The sequence below is a fragment of the Mchenga conophoros genome, linkage group LG23 (assembly GCF_057382185.1).
Source record: "Mchenga conophoros isolate Kocher_MC1m ecotype Shallow Benthic linkage group LG23, M_conophoros_male_GT1.1, whole genome shotgun sequence".
NCBI lineage: Eukaryota > Metazoa > Chordata > Actinopteri > Cichliformes > Cichlidae > Mchenga > Mchenga conophoros.
This window is the reverse complement of record NC_140547.1, coordinates 35,229,987-35,248,123: the sequence shown is the minus strand read 5'-3', so window position 1 is coordinate 35,248,123 and position 18,137 is coordinate 35,229,987. Positions and strand designations below refer to the sequence as shown.

Below are 18,137 nucleotides of genomic sequence, written 5' to 3'. Positions count from 1 at the left end.
GCATTCAGCAAGTTCATTTGACCATATGATGTATCCTAGTGTAAGTGGTCAATTACAATATAGATTTGAACTGAAAATGGAAAAAGACAGGAAACAAGTACCTTGTTGGAGCAAAATTGTCTGCTTCAAAACGAGATGTCATCCCCACCAATCTCTGGACTTGTTTCACTAGTTTCCCAAGTTTCTGTAAGGATTTCCCTAACTTTAGGAAGGTGCATTTTCTTGCTGTATGATGTATACAATACCAAGTACACAAGTACAATGTATATCATTTATTTGATGTTTTAACATGGAAATCTACCGAAAAAGGAAGAGAAACATACAGAGATATACAGTATAAATCTAAGCCTAAATACATTTTGTGGCAGCACAGAACATTTCACATTCCATTATGGGACCAAGGCCATACAACACCTGAAGTATTCAATGACTTTTTTTTATTTTTTTATTTTATTTTTTAATATTTATTTATTTATTAGATGTAGGCTCACACGGCATTGTGTCATTTCTAAAATGAGCAGCTGACAGCTCTTATAAATGAGTTTGCAATAAATCTTTTTTTTCTTTTTAATTCTCCAAAGTTACGAATTGTAGTTGCATGCATGATAAACAGGTATCTAGAGTTTATAACACTTGCCTTCTTTTACTCGTAAACTGCGCTTTGTAGTTCAGTAATTTAAAAAAAAAAATGATTCACACATTGACCAGTTGTAATGCCAGCACATCATCCAAAAGTAATTCAAAGCAAACCAGTTAGCTAGGAAGATCTTTTTAGACACGTGTTGTAAAAGGTTTTTTCTTTAGCTTCCATGTTCAGTCTTATTTACACTAGACTGAAGCTTCATCAACATTATATGGGTACAAATATTGTCCTTCAAACTACACAAAGCAGTTTGAATCTTCTTTGGACAGACTTATTTCATTACTTTTTTGCATTCATGCAAGATATTCCCAAACAATGCTCTGTGACCAAGACCAAAGTCAAAGACATTTTCTTTTACTGTGTGTTCATTGCAAAACAACATGTAGCGCAATTACATACAAAGTCTAGTCGATGACGATGTGGAGACAAATTTGTATCTGAGTGAAATAAAATTGTTTCCACATTACTGGAAATCACTTGATGATTGAGCAATATTTTCTAGATTTCCAAAAATATTTTGTAGTCTCCATTTGTGCTGGTAACACACCGTTGGGTAAAGTTTTTTTGGAAAGATTTCGCCTTCAAGGGGATGACATGTCCAATACCAGATGAACTACTTCACAGAGTTACCGTAGAACTTCTAATATATTTAAAAGCTTTTGCTAGCTGGAATTATATTACGATCAGGTAATGGTCCAGAATGAACAGGGCCCAAAAGTGCAAATTTTGTTTGTTCTTTTTGACTGGCTTATGACAAAAACATAATATTTCCATTTTTTATTTTTTTCACAGATTTCAGCAAAATATTACAGATACTGTATTTGCAAAATGTAATAAATAAATATCTGGGTTTATTTCTCTTGAAGCATAAGCATATGCAACTATTAAAACCATTTAGCGCCATTAGTTACAATTCCTATTGGAGACCATATTACACACACCCTCTGTTGTGCTTCTGACTGGACTGCTGATAATTTTAGTATAATACCATTATTATTGTTGTTATTATTATAATGTGAAGCAGAATGTCTGTTTTAGGTCATCTCTGGGGCAACTTTGTAGGGCTAGATGCTTGTTAGGTTGCATAAAAGCGTACATTTTTCTTAACTTTATGCCTAAGCAGACTTATGTATTATTTCGCTGCCATTTCTTTCTTGTACCCTGATCTTATTTGCCTCCAGGCCTGTATACACAGCAGAAAATGTGATTTGGGGTCACAAGAGCTCTATATTAATCAGTACTGAGGTCAATCCTTTTTCCAGTAAGCAAACTGAAATTGTGCAGAAACAATCCAAGTACAATACATTCAGTTCTTAGTCATATATCAACCTGTACAAAGAAAACTTGACTGATTGTATTCTGTCAACAAACTCAGTTATCAATAACCTTTTTTTTTCTCTACATGTATTCTTGTACATGCACAAATAGTGGATGTATTCCATGTATCTGCAATTGATCAAGAATGCTTCAAATGTACATCCTCAAGTTATAACTGGTTGATGGCTCTGCGACCTTAGGTGGAATGGCACACAGTTTGTCAAAAGAGTCTGACAGTAGAGCTATTTTTAATCCAGAAAACTATTATATGTTGACATTTGTCCATAGTTGAGCAAGCAGCAAGAAAACAAATAATCTACCAATGCCATTCCTTTCAGTGGCTCCATATCCACTTTCCATCACACATGCACATGCACACACTAGTAAAGCACCATCTTTTTACTTTCTCACTCTATTCTATTTGTCACTCACAATGTAGGAATGGGTGTTACATTCTGATGGAAAAATTATGATCATGGCTCATTATCCTCTCCCTGAAGAATGGATCTGATACATTCAATACTAGTATGTGCTTTTGTTTACACGACAGATCAGTTATCTTGGTCCATCTTCGGGCTCTATGGAATCCATTTGCATCACTCAGTACAGCTGAACATACATACAGTGTCTTGAGTGGAGTTATTGGGTAGGAATGTCTTCAGAGTGCCCCACAAATGCTCAAAACTAAACGGATGCGTGAAACAGATCTGTTAGTTTAATTCTTTCTACTAAATTATGTTAATTGCCAGTATGACAATCACAAAAAGATCATTTTCATTTTGGGGTTGTACACGCAGGGATATATGAGATGTGAACAAAAACTTCTGGGAACAGGCTCCCGAAGAAAATCAAAATCCATACCAGAGTTTAATTTGGCTGAGCTACTGTTCAAGGTCATTTTCACAGCACATCTTAAACGTACGTGTGTGTGTGTGTGTGTATATATATATATATATATATATATATATATATATATATCTCAAAGGACTAAAACATGGCACCATGGTTGATCATTTTTGTCACCACTGGTTATGGGTGTCAAATATGGAGCTTTAATGTTAATGTTTTAGCGGTTGCCATGTTTGTTTCTGGAGCCAGAAATGAATGAATAAAAAGATGGAGTCCTAAGTTAGCAGCTAATGCCAGCTTGCTGGTTGTGTTCATAAATTATATTGGTTGAACTACTTGAAAGGTCTCTACCTCACAGCAAAGCATCAGATAACCAATTAAAATGCCTCAAAAAGGCACCATGAAGAAACCTACAGTGAAGCAGTCCAATTTAACGACTGAAAGAAGTAGATGAGGCCCCACAGAGTCCAATCACAAGAACTGACAGACAATGTGATCATTGGTTTGAGCCCAAAACAATTATCCAGGTAGGTGAATTATAAGAAAATTAGCCCCATTTAGTGTTGCTGATGAAGTGGCAAACTATTCATAGAGACCAAAAGACTTTTTTGTACTGCCGATTTGTGGTTTTTAATTTATTAAAGTTGGGCAATTTATTTAGGGGTGGCTGTAGAGTAGGCCTTCCACTAACTCACAATTTAGGTTGGTGGTTATATCCCTGGCTGCATTAACACAGTAGTTCAGAATAGACTCATTCCTGCCGCTTGCATCCACAGCTTGTGATCACAAGTGAGGGTAGGGACATAGATCAACTGGCGAACTGCTCCAGTGCGAGCACGAGATCCCCACCTCATAGAACCAACAGAACCACATCATCTGCAAAAAGCAGTGATGAGATTCTGAGGGCACCAAAGTGGAAGCTTTCTGCCACCTGGCTATGCCTAGAAATTCTGTCCTTAGGTGTACACTACGTACAATTGCCTGTACCATGACTGAGCGTGATTGTTGTCTTACACAACTGGTGACATACTGTCATCTCACATGCCTTGTAGATTTGTTAATTACCCAACACAGTGATTTTCATCGAAACACTTATTGTGGAGTAAGTATTGGAATTGTCATCACTGGTGACAGGGTTACTGTCATACATTTTGTTGGAATTCACTGGTTTTTGCAACAGGAATTTGTCCAGGGATCAGCCAGTCAATGCAGACCTCTATGGTAATGTCTTGAGGGATCAATGCAGAACATTTAGCACGGAACTACAAAAACTGTGGTGTGTCAGCACTAAGTGCATTCAAAATGCATGTTTTCTTGACAACATCAACACAAATCTGTTTGCTAGATTTGCTTCATCCAGATTATGTAAAAGAAAATCAATCTGAAATGTTGAGATACTTGAGTGGATCCAGTGAGCAATAGAGAAACACAGGACTTCTGTTAAGTGACCTTAAAATGCACTGTTAACAGTGAATGGTACGTGAGAAGATAACCTTGAACTAAAGTCTACTGAGCCAAATTTTAAATTTTCAGAGGCCCATCCCTGGAACTTTTTGATCCCACCTCTCATAGCTATATATAGATATATATATACATGTATATATACATATACACATTTATGTATATACACACCTATGAACTTATGTACAAAAAATGGGTCTGTAATTCTATTACCACAACGGAGATGGCGCAAAAGAAAACAAGAATAGATTAGGAACTCAAATGAAGACCTCAAGACGCAGAGTACAAAAATATCATAATATTTCATGAGATAAGTAATAACTGTATTGCCCAAAAGGCCCTTGGCAGTTTTCTTAAACAGTTTTTCTAGAATGTTGGAGAAATTTAAGTGCAATTCTGTCATGCTATCACTTGAAAAGTGTTGTTGGTTGAAGGTAGAAGAGGAAAGAAATGGCAGTTGTCATAGTTGTGCTTATTATTTTCTATTCCCCTTATCAAATGACCAAAAAAGTTATTTCAGCGACATTTTTTTTGTTTGGTTTTTAAGAAAAAGACACCCAAAAAATTCAGAACCTGAGTCATAATCATTCTGAACAGAGGACAAAAACCTCCGCTTCAAACTCCTAACCTCCAGCTGGTCATCGGTGGTCAGTCTAGGGTCAGTTCTAGGGTTCTGTTTAATTAACATAGGAAACGGGCACATTTGAAGAAACTATGTTACCTTTCAAATGAAGTACATTCATTTTGGCCGTACATTTTTTTTTCTGGATGTTCCAAGTAGGTGATAAAGTCTTTAAAAAAGGGTAGATGTTAGCCTAAACCTACCCCTAAATGGGTTGCCAGTGACCTGGGGGATGTTAAGAGTTTGAAGATATTGTGTTTGGGTAAAGGTTTACCAGTTCAATGCATGATAAATTGTATTTAGTAGGAAGTATATTATTAATGCTATAAACAAACACACATTGGTTTGTTGCTGTGAAGTTGTGCTATTACCGAAGGCAAAAAGTACTCATTTTTTTTTCTTCTACGGCTGATCATTACATGCATTAATAGTGCATAGGGTAAATGATTTCTAGGAGTTGCCTGCACTTATCTGATCACCTGTGTAGTATAAAGATTTCTTACTTTTTTGATTAGAAAAATCTTTAACTTAACTGGTTCTTGTTTCTTTTTCTTTTTTGCAAATACTGTAATATTTATTCAATTGCTGGCTTTGTATCTTGCTATTTACACATTACTGAGAGGGCAAATGTGTTGGGAAATGACCGTCACAAATCCCAATTACAGTACATACTTTCAAAAATAAAAAGAACTCGGTACTAAGGGTTCAAACACTGCAAATATAAAAACAACTTAAATGAGAACTTGGTCCAAAACTCGGTAGTCTTTTCTCAGTCTCTTTTTCACTTTTGTCTTATTGTGTTACAGTCTTCAACGTGGCAGATTCCATCATGTATAAAAGCAACAGAGAAAAGGAAGAAAAACAAATGAAATGAAAAAAGTCACAAAAAAAAAACAACAACAAAAAAACAAACCAGAATAAAACACCTCAACAAAACAGTCCAATCAGACATAGTAGAGCCAGTAGATGAGGTTGAAGATTGAGAACACGGAAGGGAAAATGATCCGTGACCAGCGATCAATGGCATTTACATCCGTCAGGTCGGGGATTTTGATTTTTAACTGTGAGGACCGCCTCCGCAGGCGGCTGCGTTTCATCTGAGCGGAGCGGTCCAGGGAGTGACGGCTAGCAGAACATGGACCGACTCCGCCACTCTGCTTGCGATACTGGATGTGCGATGAGGCAGTGCTGTCCAGCTGCACCATGGACTGAGAGTTCCTAATGTCTGCCACGCTGGTGGTGATCTCACTTCCTGCCACTTCATTATGGATTTCCAGGGTGGTCAGCAGAATGTTCCCATGACCATGTGGCTCTGCCTGAATGGAGAAAGAAAACAGTTATGAATATCAGCACTTTAGGAACCTTCCCTCCAAGACCAAGAATTGAAGGAATCCTGAAAGAAAGATTTTCATGGCCGTCTGGGGTTTAAAGTCCGTACCACCCGAACCCTAGCTCCATTTGTTGGAATGATTATTTTTTTGTTTCTTGGGAGAAGAATATAATTTAAAAAAAAAAAAAAAAGCATTTTCTGATTGCCCCTTGAGTGAGTATTAGCATTATTGTTAGGGTTGGGTCCCATCACCTTTGCAACCTAGCCCTCAAACGGTTAAAATATCTTGCATTGAAAAACGGAACTAACACTAGGAAAACAGGAAAACATACATTGCAATACAAATACTGAAGTAACAAATGGGCCTTGTTAGGCTCATTGCTACTTTGTTTCCACCAGTATGACATTGCATCTATTAGGATGCAAAAATGGGAGGCTCCTTTTAAAGCACTGTTATGCATTTTCTTTTCTTTTCTCATGCCCGACCTCATCTGAATTCCCCCATGAGATTACATATCAAACATTGTTTTTTTCTTTTATCTGAGCCCTTGTGGTTCAAACACTTTCAAAACAAAGTGTTGAAAAAGTTTCGAGGATTATTGTATTTCTTCAAAGGATGGATGGCTTAGTTTTACTCAAACTCTGCATCACATCATATAAAAATAAATAGGAGCTACCGTAGACTTCATATTAATGTTGATTTTGGCAGCTTACATAAACAAATGTATCTGTCAGGCATTGTTGACCTTTTCTGCATAAAGCCCACACAATTGTTCTATGCAATCAAAGTGAGCTTGTTCTATCAGGTGGCAGTAATGGAACATCGGCTGTCCAAAACAAGGCTAACCAATAATCCAGACTGGAAATATGTAACACCACCTGACATTCGGAGGACACTGGTCTTTATTTTTCAAGTTGTAAAAGGCAAATTATTGTAACTTTCAACTTTAAATTCACAGTATGAGATGCCCTCTTTTTTTTTAAAAAAAACAAACCCATTTTTGAGTAATTTTCGATGGCTAGCTAGCTAACTTAGTTGCATGTCCGTTAACCTTGTTGAGTTTCATTAATGCACGAACACCATTCTGATTGAGACCATAAACTCAACTGAAAAGTATTTCCTGAGGTCACAGATAAGAGACAAGTGAAGAGTCATTTTCCATAGAGTTTTGTCTCTGTGGAGTTAGTCAGGATTACTCCCTCTACTCCTTATTCACTCCATTGTAGCAATGGTTTGGAGAAGCTACAACACGCTTTGGCTGAATAGCACGTTGAACGCATTTACTATATGGAATTAGGTCTTCAGTTTGCTAAAATCAAAAATGAGAAAAAAAACAAACAAAAACATATTTGTCACATTTTAACATGCAAATATTCACAGAATTGACTTTTTTTTTAAACATTGTGACTATAACTGTAATCATGTTGCATTGCTGCTGCACATTAATATGCCAATATAGTCCATGATAACACATTAAATTGCTAACCTGATACATCAGTTGAATAGAAGTTATTTCAGTTCATTCATTGTCATATTCAACAGTTAAATTCAACACAAGATACAATACATCATAATCCATGCTTATGATTATAGACAAATCAACATTAATGAAAAGTAGTGATTGCTCATGCAAATGTAGCAACTGTGGAAGTCCCATCGTTCCTTTTTGTTTGAGTTAGAATTAAAACTGCTGCAAGAAGCTTGTTATTGTGAGGTGTTTGATTTACTAATTATTAGCCTATGCACTACCCCATCCAGAAGTTTTATTTTTCATGTGCTATACACTATATTATATTTCAGAATATTTTATTGTTTTTTTTAAAGCACTGTGATCTATCTCTAGTCTGCTTACCTGGTGATGTGAAGCACTTAGCATACAGGCTTTTTTGGAAACAGGTTATACTGTTTAAAATGTCAATATACACTGATTTTCAAATCATTTAAGACATATTTTTAATTGGGAAGCATACGGCAACTTGCCCGTATGTGAAGGCAACGTTAATGCTGTACAGCAACTACAGATTTTAGAGCATCACATGCTACAATCCAGACGACACTATTTCCAGGGATGGCCTTAATTGTTTCAGAAAGATAATGCCAAAATGCATTCTAGAGATATGCCCACATCATGGCTCTTTACAAATTCCTACTCTCTCTCAGTTATATCATTTAAGAAAAGCTCTGTCAAAGAATGCCTTGTAGAGTGGTAAACATATTTTTATTGCAAATTTAATGAAAAATGTGCTAGATTAGCATATATTCTTAAAAAAAAACATTATGGGTTTAACATTTGATAAATTGTCTTTGTACTATTTTTAATTTAACACAGGCTTTAATTAATTAGTAAATCACTCATTTCTATTTTTATTTTACACAACATTCCAAATCTTGTGGAAATAGGTAGAAATCTATCTTTGTACTTATATTTAACATGTAGTACAGCTACATTTCTGATTTTAGTGCATGTACTGCTTTCACCAGAGTCTGACTGATTTATGGTCATGCCAGTAAATGACATTATTAGCTATTTGAACAATTTGATGGTTACGTAGAGATTATGCAATTTCCCTGTTGTCAAATGTGTCTGGGATGCCACAAACACAATAACCGAAGGAGTAAATAAATTAATGGTTATGGAAAAAGGTTAGGCAAATCTGTTTCTTTTGTGTGTCTAAAAGAAAAAATATACTATCTGATACAGCGCAATATCAGATTTTTAAATCACCAAATATGGGTATCAGTCTTAAATATCATATATCAGTCGGGCTCCAGTAATCAAGAATTACCACATAATAAAAAAGCTTATGGTGGCTACCAATCATCACTAGACTCAATACAACTTTTTGGAGTGTAATAAACCTGAGGTTAAATATGAACTGTTTTTCAAGTCTTATGTTATTAAATCAAATAAAACAGTCACTTTCTTTGTAAATATGCTGCACTCGTTCCCTATATTCAGATTAATTCATTTGTTTTGTATACCACTGTGCATGGTGGGGGACCTCTGCAGTGACTACCCACTGGCAGGTGGACTGCTTCACCACATTCTTACATGCACTGTGAAAGAAATGGCTTCACTGATGACTTCGATGAGGAAAGATATACAGACAGCATGCATTCAAAATGAGCTCTGAAAGGAGGAAACAAGTCATATCAGAAACACCAATGTGGCAAATCTGCGATGTCATGGAGATGTCTGCGATTGCTCAGTTTATCACATGGATGGAGAAATATTTTTGCATCAAGGCAAAAGAAAACGCATCCATGTCTGCTGATGATGACGGCGAATTGAAGGGTCTCACTGAACAAAACAACTCACCGAGCGTGAGTGGCGAAGACCTTTAACCTGATTGGACCGTTTTAGGGACGCGGTCCTACTACCTGCCTCCTGAGGAGATGAAGATTTTCAGCCACATGTTGGGAACAAATGTCTGAAACTTTTTTTTCTCCATTTAACCAATATATTTTGTGACTGAACACTATGAATAAAGTAAAGCAGGTAAACAGCATACAACGTTCCCCTTTTGTTATACATATCCTGATATGTGAATATGAAAGTAAAGAAACTGATAATTATTCTTGAGAATAACTAACATACAGCTCCATTGACAGGTTTAGTTATCCTGCTAGGACTGTGGACATTCATATTTTTTCAGTACAACAAAAAATGTCATGTCATTCACATTTTTCACTCATTTTCAAAAGTGTCTAACAGGCAACAATCCCTAATGTAGTACCTCACTCTTAACTGTTGAAAAGAAAAGAATCCTTTTAATTTTGAGTATTAACAAAATGCATTTGGACAAACTTATTCCACATTAATGTCGACAAATCACAAAAGCCATCAATGGAGTTATAGAACAGCACATATTAGCCCTTCTTTTCTCCTATTTTCTTGGTGCTAAAGAATGGCCATATTGACCAGCAATGGCGCTGGTACTCACATACAGCTAGAGTTGAGCAGGTACAAGTTCTGAATGATCTGGTCCACTTTTACTAGCATGCACTGCCAAAAAGAAAAAACAAACTTCTGAAAGCAGCTACATATATCACATACAAGTCCAGCATCACACCATTTCATTTGGCAAGACATTTCTCTTCAGTGTACTCACACTCCCAGAACGTTTTGGCAGCGCACCAGCTGCCGTCCAGCCGTGCTGTCGGCTATATAGCATGCTAGCAGGGTTTGCCTTTAAAGCTAAATAGACAGTGTTCAAATTTTATTCAGTATCTACAACGTATTATCACCCACGCCACATTTTATCAGCCTTCCTGCCGAGCTAAATCCTGCAACTTCTCACTTCAAACTTATAGTATATACAAAGCCTCCTATTTGGGCCTGTCTATTAACTTTTTGAAGTTACGCAAACAGTGTAACGTCAGCAACACCAGCTACACTATGGCTACATTAAGCTTAGAAAACTCTTACCTACATGTTTACTGTCAGTAGTATTCAGGTGCTGGTAACAAAAAAATATCTTAAAACAATAAATAGTTAATTTTTAAATAACAATAACGATGGCATTTGAAATTAGAATGAAGAAGACTCGAAAGTTTTCATGTTTGGCTTTTGATTTTAAAGGCAAAGCATTTTCACTGCTGGCTTTGGTGGCAGATTTGAAATATTCACAAATATGTAACAAACTTCCCAGATTCCTTGATTTTCTCTGCTGCTGTTGTGATAATACACACCCAGGTATCCAGTGATCAATAATCAAATTCAAACCTACCCTTGCCGCGTCGTACTTAGCCGCCCTCTCGTTGTTGGCCTTTTCTGCCTTCTCTGCCAGTTTCTTTTGCATTTGTGGGCCCCTCCCGAAGAAGATGTAGTTGACGAAGGCGTACTCAAGCAGGGCCAGAAAAACCATGACGAAGCAGCCCATCAGGTACATGTCGATAGCCTTAACGTAGGGGATCTTTGGGAGTGTCTCCCTCAAATGGGTGTTGATAGTGGTCATGGTTAGCACAGTGGTGATCCCTTCAAATAGAAGAAAAAACATTGTATTTTTGATCTATATATTTACAGCAAATGCCTACAGCAGAGACAACAACTGGTCTACAGATTCTCGGCAAGCACTAAAACACTTCTTCTTAAATAGAAAAAAGAGAGAAAATGAAATTGCCAGAAACGATCCTCAAGGCAACGCACTATATAGTTTGTATAGAACAGAGATGTCAGTAGCCCTCAGGAGATGTTAGCTATGGAAAATATGGTGCCAACTTTAAGAAATCCAAGTCTTGTTAAGGACGAACATGTCTACTTTAGAAAGACTAGGCAGCTGAACCAAAGGGATAACAATTGGTTGGACTGTTTATCTAATGAGGTGATGGACTGGGCTTATAAAACATGACTTAAGTTTAGTTGGTTTTATATTCAAAATCATCTTCCTGTGTACTTTTGTACCATTTGCTGGCACAGCCCCATCATCTCTAATGAATTTTCTCTATTAGGATGTTACTCTTGAAGTCTACTAGAATCCTGAAACAACAATTCACGTTTGCTCTTTCCACAAGTTTGAGATCCATGAAAGAAGGCACAGAGTAGGAGGTCAGCACGACGATCAAAAATAGAAGCCATGTCTTGACATGCTCATGAAGAAGTGATGAGGTTTTTGATTTATATGGATGCATTGTAGTGTTTTTATGCTATTGTACCTTGTTGAAAATAACAAAAATGCAGGTAGGTCTTCTGGGTCTGACTAAATAGACAATAAGAATCAAAAGAAAAGCTCAAAACATGTTAGACTGCAAAGAAGCTGAACCTAACATCTGGCTTACTTGTTGGGTGTATCTTACACACGAAATATTTAAAAACCCACTTGCATGTAGTATGCCATTGCTGCCCTATATAATCGCATATCTTGGCTTACCTCATTAAAACAAACAAACAAAAAACCCTCACCTCTCGGACTGTTATCCTTTTAATTGAGGCTTTTAAACTAATCACAGTAACATTACTGGATTTAGATCACTCAGCAAAATGTTTCAAAGACAAACTGTGGAGGAAGTCTGTTTTTTTTTTCTCCGAGGCTTCCTCATGACCAATCTTCATAATCAATCCTGGATGGTATATCTGACGCTTAATTAGTCCGAGACTGTCTTTAAACAGATGCTGCTGTCTCGACCGAAACCTTAAGGTCACACTGAAAACTCCAGCAGATGTCTTTGTCGTTACTACAGTAACAAGGCTATTTTTACAAAAAACATGTTTGTACTGTGGCTGTTTCCATTGCTAGTTACGAGCACGACTGACCTGGCAGAGAAAAAAAAAGATTATGGTGCTTGCTATCATCAAGAACCAGAGAAACAGCAAGAAATAGCAGCAAGGGTGAGGGCATGTATTTGATTTGAAAATCCTAAAACAATTTGCCCGTTGTAAACAGGATTAAATATAAAAGCGATCAGCAGGCACAAGCTGCTAGGTAGGTGCACAAAGTCTGCCTCATTGAAATTCAAAGGTCTGCCTTGTAACATCCAACTGCCCCCTTGGTTACCAAGCAGAAATAACTCATCAGAATAGTGTTGCATGTATCTAGCCCCCAGCTCCTGGTAACCTTAACTACTAGGGATAAAACACACCATTGACAGTAAGAGCACCTTCACACATGGCAGAACGACAGCATGAGGTGAGCCTCGTAAAATTATAGCCACATATAGAACTGGATGAGGGTCAATGCATTTTACGATGACCCCTGAGCACCCACCGTAAGAAAGGATGGGCAAACAGCATGAACACTGAATTCTCTTTAACTCACACAAAGGTTTTTGGTTCATGTGCCATAAAGTAGAGCAACGAGACATGGAGCAGTCAGAGGAGGGTCGCGGAGGAGGGTGCAGGAGAGCTAAGGTCTGTCCAAGCCTTCGTGTGATTTATTGGCACATTACAAGGCTAAACAGCACTCGCGTGTGTGCACTGCAGGTCTGAATGCGCATGAGCTTGCTCGCACGTGCACGTGCTCAGTGCCACCACCCGTACTGGATGGTGCAATCTGGTTTTCTTTTTTTTCCCTCCACATAATGACAGTCTTGTTCTTTATAGGTGTTCGCTGAGCTGTACCATTAATCTCTGTCCTTCGCTCCCTCTCTTCTTCCAGTCCTCACTTCCTTTCATTTGCCCCCTCCCTCGCTCCCTGTTCGGACAATTTAATCAAGGGGCCACGCGCATGTGGGCCTCCCTCCTCTTTCATCACGGTGTTACACTCTTTGGGGAGAAATATAGTTTGATGGGGTTTCTCTTGCTCCCTTTCCTTCTGGTCTCTCCCCTCCTCCTTCCCCCCACCTTGTCTTGTCTCATTGTTCCCCGCTTCTTAATCTTGCCATCATTTTGTGGTGATTTCCCTCTTTGCTCACGCAGCACATTTTTTTAAGAGTCCCCTCCCCCACCTTTCTCTTGTTATATGTCCCCAAATCTCTTTTCCACCCAAACAGCTGGAACAAAGGCGCACGGCAATCAAATCTCCTCTAATCATGTGCCAATAGGCCATTAGGAACACAGCTCCACATTATGAAAAGAGAAAAAGATATATTATACAGAATCCCGTTATGCCTGTAAAATGACAGGCACAGGAGGTAAATCAAAGCAGTGTTAATTGAACACTTCAATTCATCACTTGCAGACAGCGCAAACTGTCAGTCTGATAGGACTGCACGCGGGGCTTAAAGCACATAAAAATGTAGTAATACGTCCATAAAGATGTGGTTTGACAATCATTAGAAAAATGTCTTTGTTCTTCAAGGGGTACAGGCAGTCTAGTAGGACTGCAAACTAAACCAAACAGATATACTTACATCTTGGAAAGCTAAGAAAACTTGGCAGCAGTCTGTAGAGTTTCAGCTTTGGCATTTGAAGTTCTGGGGCAGAAAGCAGAACTCTACTGACATACTTCTACTTTTTCTGACATTAAAATTAAGTTATTTTAGTGCATGCGCAACAAAAGTGGTAACTAGCATGGCTGTTGAGGGCACTGGAGCTAAGTGACTGATGAACATGAACAGATGATTTTGGAGCAAATAGGTCTCTATCTCAAACTTTGGAAACTACCCCTTATGTGCCTTTGTAACTTAAGAGGTCACTCAGTAGCTTGTAGAGTTATTTTGTACCCTTAATGACAAGTTTTGACGCCTCAGTATATATCAATAAAGATGTGTTTTTTGGGGGGCTACTCCCAGTAGATGTCCAAGGGGTAAGAGTTAAAGATTTATCAGACCTTCTAAGTTCTCACTGGTGATCCACACATCAGTGGCCTCTCTGTGCTGAGCATGCTTTCCCCTCTGCGTGTGGGTTTTCTCAGGGTATTGCTTCTTATTTCACAGTCCAAAGACATGAATGTTAGATTAACTCACGATTCTAAAGTGGCTTGAGGTGTGAATCTGAGAATGAATGGTTACCTGTCGGTTTTAGCCCTGTGACTGACTGGTAACCTGCCAATGGTGTATCCCACCTATCCAAATGGATAGATGGTTATGATATGTATTATCTAATCTAAAACAGCCTGACATTGGAATTGTAGCACACTGTCTATAAACTTTAACCTCTCAACATTCACCAGGTCAACATTAAACTGGTTAGATGTTAGATGAGGTTAGATGCTAAACACAGCCATCATCAGGAAGTATAAAATTGACCTTTCAAATCAACTCTCTTACATGTAGTCGGCCTTTTGCTAAAAGATCTCCATCTCTTAATAGGTAAAAATTCCATATGAAAATTTCAAAAGTTTGAACAAACATATACTGATTTCAAACTTATGTGTCTTATGTTACTCTAAAAGTGTTCTTGTACAGCTAACTGTACCCTAACTGTACACATAATACAAGTATGAATAAAGGTCCTGACTGTGGAAAAAAGCTTGCAACCAGATTAAGGTGCAAGCAGGTAATTTGTAACTTTGCAATCCTTTGGAATTGCTCAGGAAAATGAGATTCTCCTTCAAACAATTCAATTGTTTGCCTGCTGCCTCCTGGAATTGATTTCCTCCTGATCATTACACTGCTTTTACCGGCAGGTGTGTGCACACACATAGACACAAAGAGCAATCCATGCACACACACACAGCCTCTTCCACAATCAAGATATCTGCTGAAAGCTCAAAAAGGTCCATCAGGAGTAGAGAATGGACCTCTGGTTGCCTTTCGCCTGTCGAGCTACATGCCGGATATTGCAGCTATCACACATACAAAAAAAGCAGACATACACTCCAAGGCATACGATAATGACCGGATATTGCATACATGCCTTGACGAAAAGATACGTAAAGAAACCGTGCAGTAAAAGAGAAGTATATGCACACACACACACACACACACACACACACACACACACACACACACACACACACACACACACACACAGATTCCCTCCAGGGTAGCAGGGGAACAGATGGATGCTGCTGAAAGGTAATGGATCAAAACATGTTTTCCAAAAAGCATTATGATGTGTTAAGGTCATTACTGGTCCATTATCTATCCTTACAAACTGAACTGGAGGACTGAAGCAGCAATCAATTGGCATGGCCAGATTGAACTATTTGGCCCCTGGGCAAACATTTACTGCTCACCCATCTCCAGCCACACCTGAAAGTTTCCGTCAAGTTTGTCCACAACGGCAGAGCAGCACTGCAGATTTATTGCCTGTCTTTGGATTTTGGACAACCAACCTCAAAAGGTCACCTTACACTTTTAGAAGCTGAATAATTACCCAATCAGTCATCAACTGATTCGTTTAAATCTTTAGTTGCAGCCAAACTTGACTACTTGTTGGCTACTACTGCCAACTGATTACAGTCTGGGATTTTAAAGGTCTGGCCCCTTCTGCCTTAATTTGCCTAGTTGGGATAGTTAAGTGTTATGAAAGCATTTTATGAAAAGTCAATAAAGGAAAACAACTACAAATATTCCTAATTCAAGATTAGCACATAAAGCTGTGCTTTCATTTTCCATGGCATCATTTATTTAGCACAACTTGGAATTTCTTTTTTTTTTTTGGAAAAGTTTGCCGGTTGCGGAGGCTTTGCTGCATGAATCCGTGGCTTGTTGCCAGTTCAGAGAGAGCCTTCTCTTTTCACTGTGAAATGGCTCCAAAATAGTCCCTGAAGGGTATCTGACAATGTTAGTTCTCTCCAACCACCTACAGCATCTCTAACAATGGGAAATCTTACTAACGAAAGGCTCACCATCTCATCATCTGTTTGGTTAAAAATGTGTTACTTAGTTTAACCAGTAGCGTTAAACAATGATATTTCACACAATTGTTATATTATGTAACACACTTTCTGACATATTGTTAGAACAAAAATGATTAGAGAACTAATAAAGACTTAGATCAGACTGCTCTAAAAGGTTATACTAATACTGGGGGACAGAGTGTAAATGGTGGTGACTATCCAGATAAGCAAGTAAGCAACACACAACTGATTGTGTATTACATGTTGAACTTATCTGGATTTATGCAGAGTGGCTGTCTGATTGCATCTATTTCATATCTAAATTATTTATCACTCCAATGCTGTAAAAAAAAACACACATCCATTTTCTTTCTTTGTTGTATGTATGACTGACATTTCTTGCTTCGTAAGAGTAGACATTGCTGAAACACAAAAATTTGAGGAAATATCAACATCTGTTCATTTGTGGCGTAATCTTACCACAAACCGCTTTGATCCATCGAATAATGTCACAGTTTTCACTATGTTTGCTGGGTAGTTAAACTCCATAAAGTAGTGATTTGCTCAAAGTAACCAAAACGTTATTTTGCTAACTGCAAAGCAACATTGAAGTTAGCATTAGCAATTACAAAGTTGAGAACAGTGTAACTCGGGACTCGCCCACTTCAAGTCACCAGTGGTTATTTTGCCTGTCGTCACTTGAAGTGATCTCTGGTTGCCATGTTGCTGCTAATAAATGTTCAACACAATCTTAGTACAGACAGTATGCTGTTTTTACAGCAGTATTCACAGCTAGTACTTACGGCTAAACATGGTTTATGGCTACCTTGCATAATATTAGCGCTAACAAAAGCTATATCACATATACTTCTTTTGAGTTTCATCTTGTTTTGGGGTTTATAAAAACTAAAGGAAGAGACCACCCTCTCTCAGAAATAGGCAGTAGAGCTGTTTCCTTACTCCTTACGCTTGAACTGGACCTCTGTTATTTAGAGGTGTAGCTTAATGAACACTTAATTACCTATTTAGCATGTCAAGTATGAGTGTTGTGGAAAGCACTATGTATAAATTGCACCTGAGATATTACCTTGGCTGCCTTCATATCCTGACCATTGCACTTGCCTGATGTGTGGTCGGCTCAGCTTTACACAAAGGCAAAACTATGCTTCAGCCTCCAGCTTGAAATCTCCATAATTACATACCACTGACTTGTTTACTTGATCTCTGCATTGTTGAGTGCTACTAAACTGCACCACTCAAGTAGAGGTTAAATAATGCCCATTAGATATGTGATGAATTTGTAGCTCGTGAAGGCTTCTCAGTGAATTTGTACTTTTGCCCTACAGAAACTGTCACAATGGATAAAAACAGTCCATTAAGACATACAGGATGGCACTTTTCCTCAAATCTATCACCATTTAGTCCATCCATTTACAGGCCAGTTCCCAAAGCTCAGACACAATAACAGGAGAAGTTCAGACTATTTTGGGAATCAAGCTGAAGGAAGAAAGGCAGCTTCTGATTTCTACCAGTCCCCGACCTCATCTGAGAAAGAAAAATACTTGCTCTTAAACAGTCACCACTACTTACCTAGAGCCACTCTGGCTGCTGACGCATCATAGTTTATCCAGAAGGACACCCAGGAGAGGATGGTAATTAGGATTGATGGCATGTACGTCTGCAAAATAAAGTAGCCGATGTTCCTCTTCAGCTTGAAGCTCAGAGACAGTCGAGGGTAGGCACCTTAAGAT

The 18,137-nt window shown here is 38.1% G+C and overlaps 1 protein-coding gene across 4 annotated transcripts in view; it reads right to left on the bottom strand.

Moving 5' to 3' along the window:
- Nucleotides 1-259: 259 nt before the first annotated feature.
- Nucleotides 260-18,137, bottom strand: part of LOC146547735 (gamma-aminobutyric acid receptor subunit beta-3-like) — an 89,732-nt gene continuing 71,854 nt past the window's right edge. For 2 of the 4 annotated variants that reach the window (XM_085265271.1, XM_085265273.1), the window contains 4 exons: nucleotides 17,977-18,129; nucleotides 10,954-11,201; nucleotides 9,543-9,611; nucleotides 260-6,208 (listed from right to left, as the gene is read on the bottom strand). In XM_085265271.1, coding sequence (XP_085121397.1) covers nucleotides 5,837-6,208; nucleotides 9,543-9,611; nucleotides 10,954-11,201; nucleotides 17,977-18,129 — 842 coding nt within the window. In that variant the 3' untranslated portion in view covers nucleotides 260-5,836. Of the gene's footprint in view, nucleotides 6,209-9,542; nucleotides 9,612-10,167; nucleotides 11,202-17,976; nucleotides 18,130-18,137 lie in introns of those variants that run through there. The other 2 variants (XM_085265272.1, XR_014890768.1) reach the window with 2 other exon arrangements.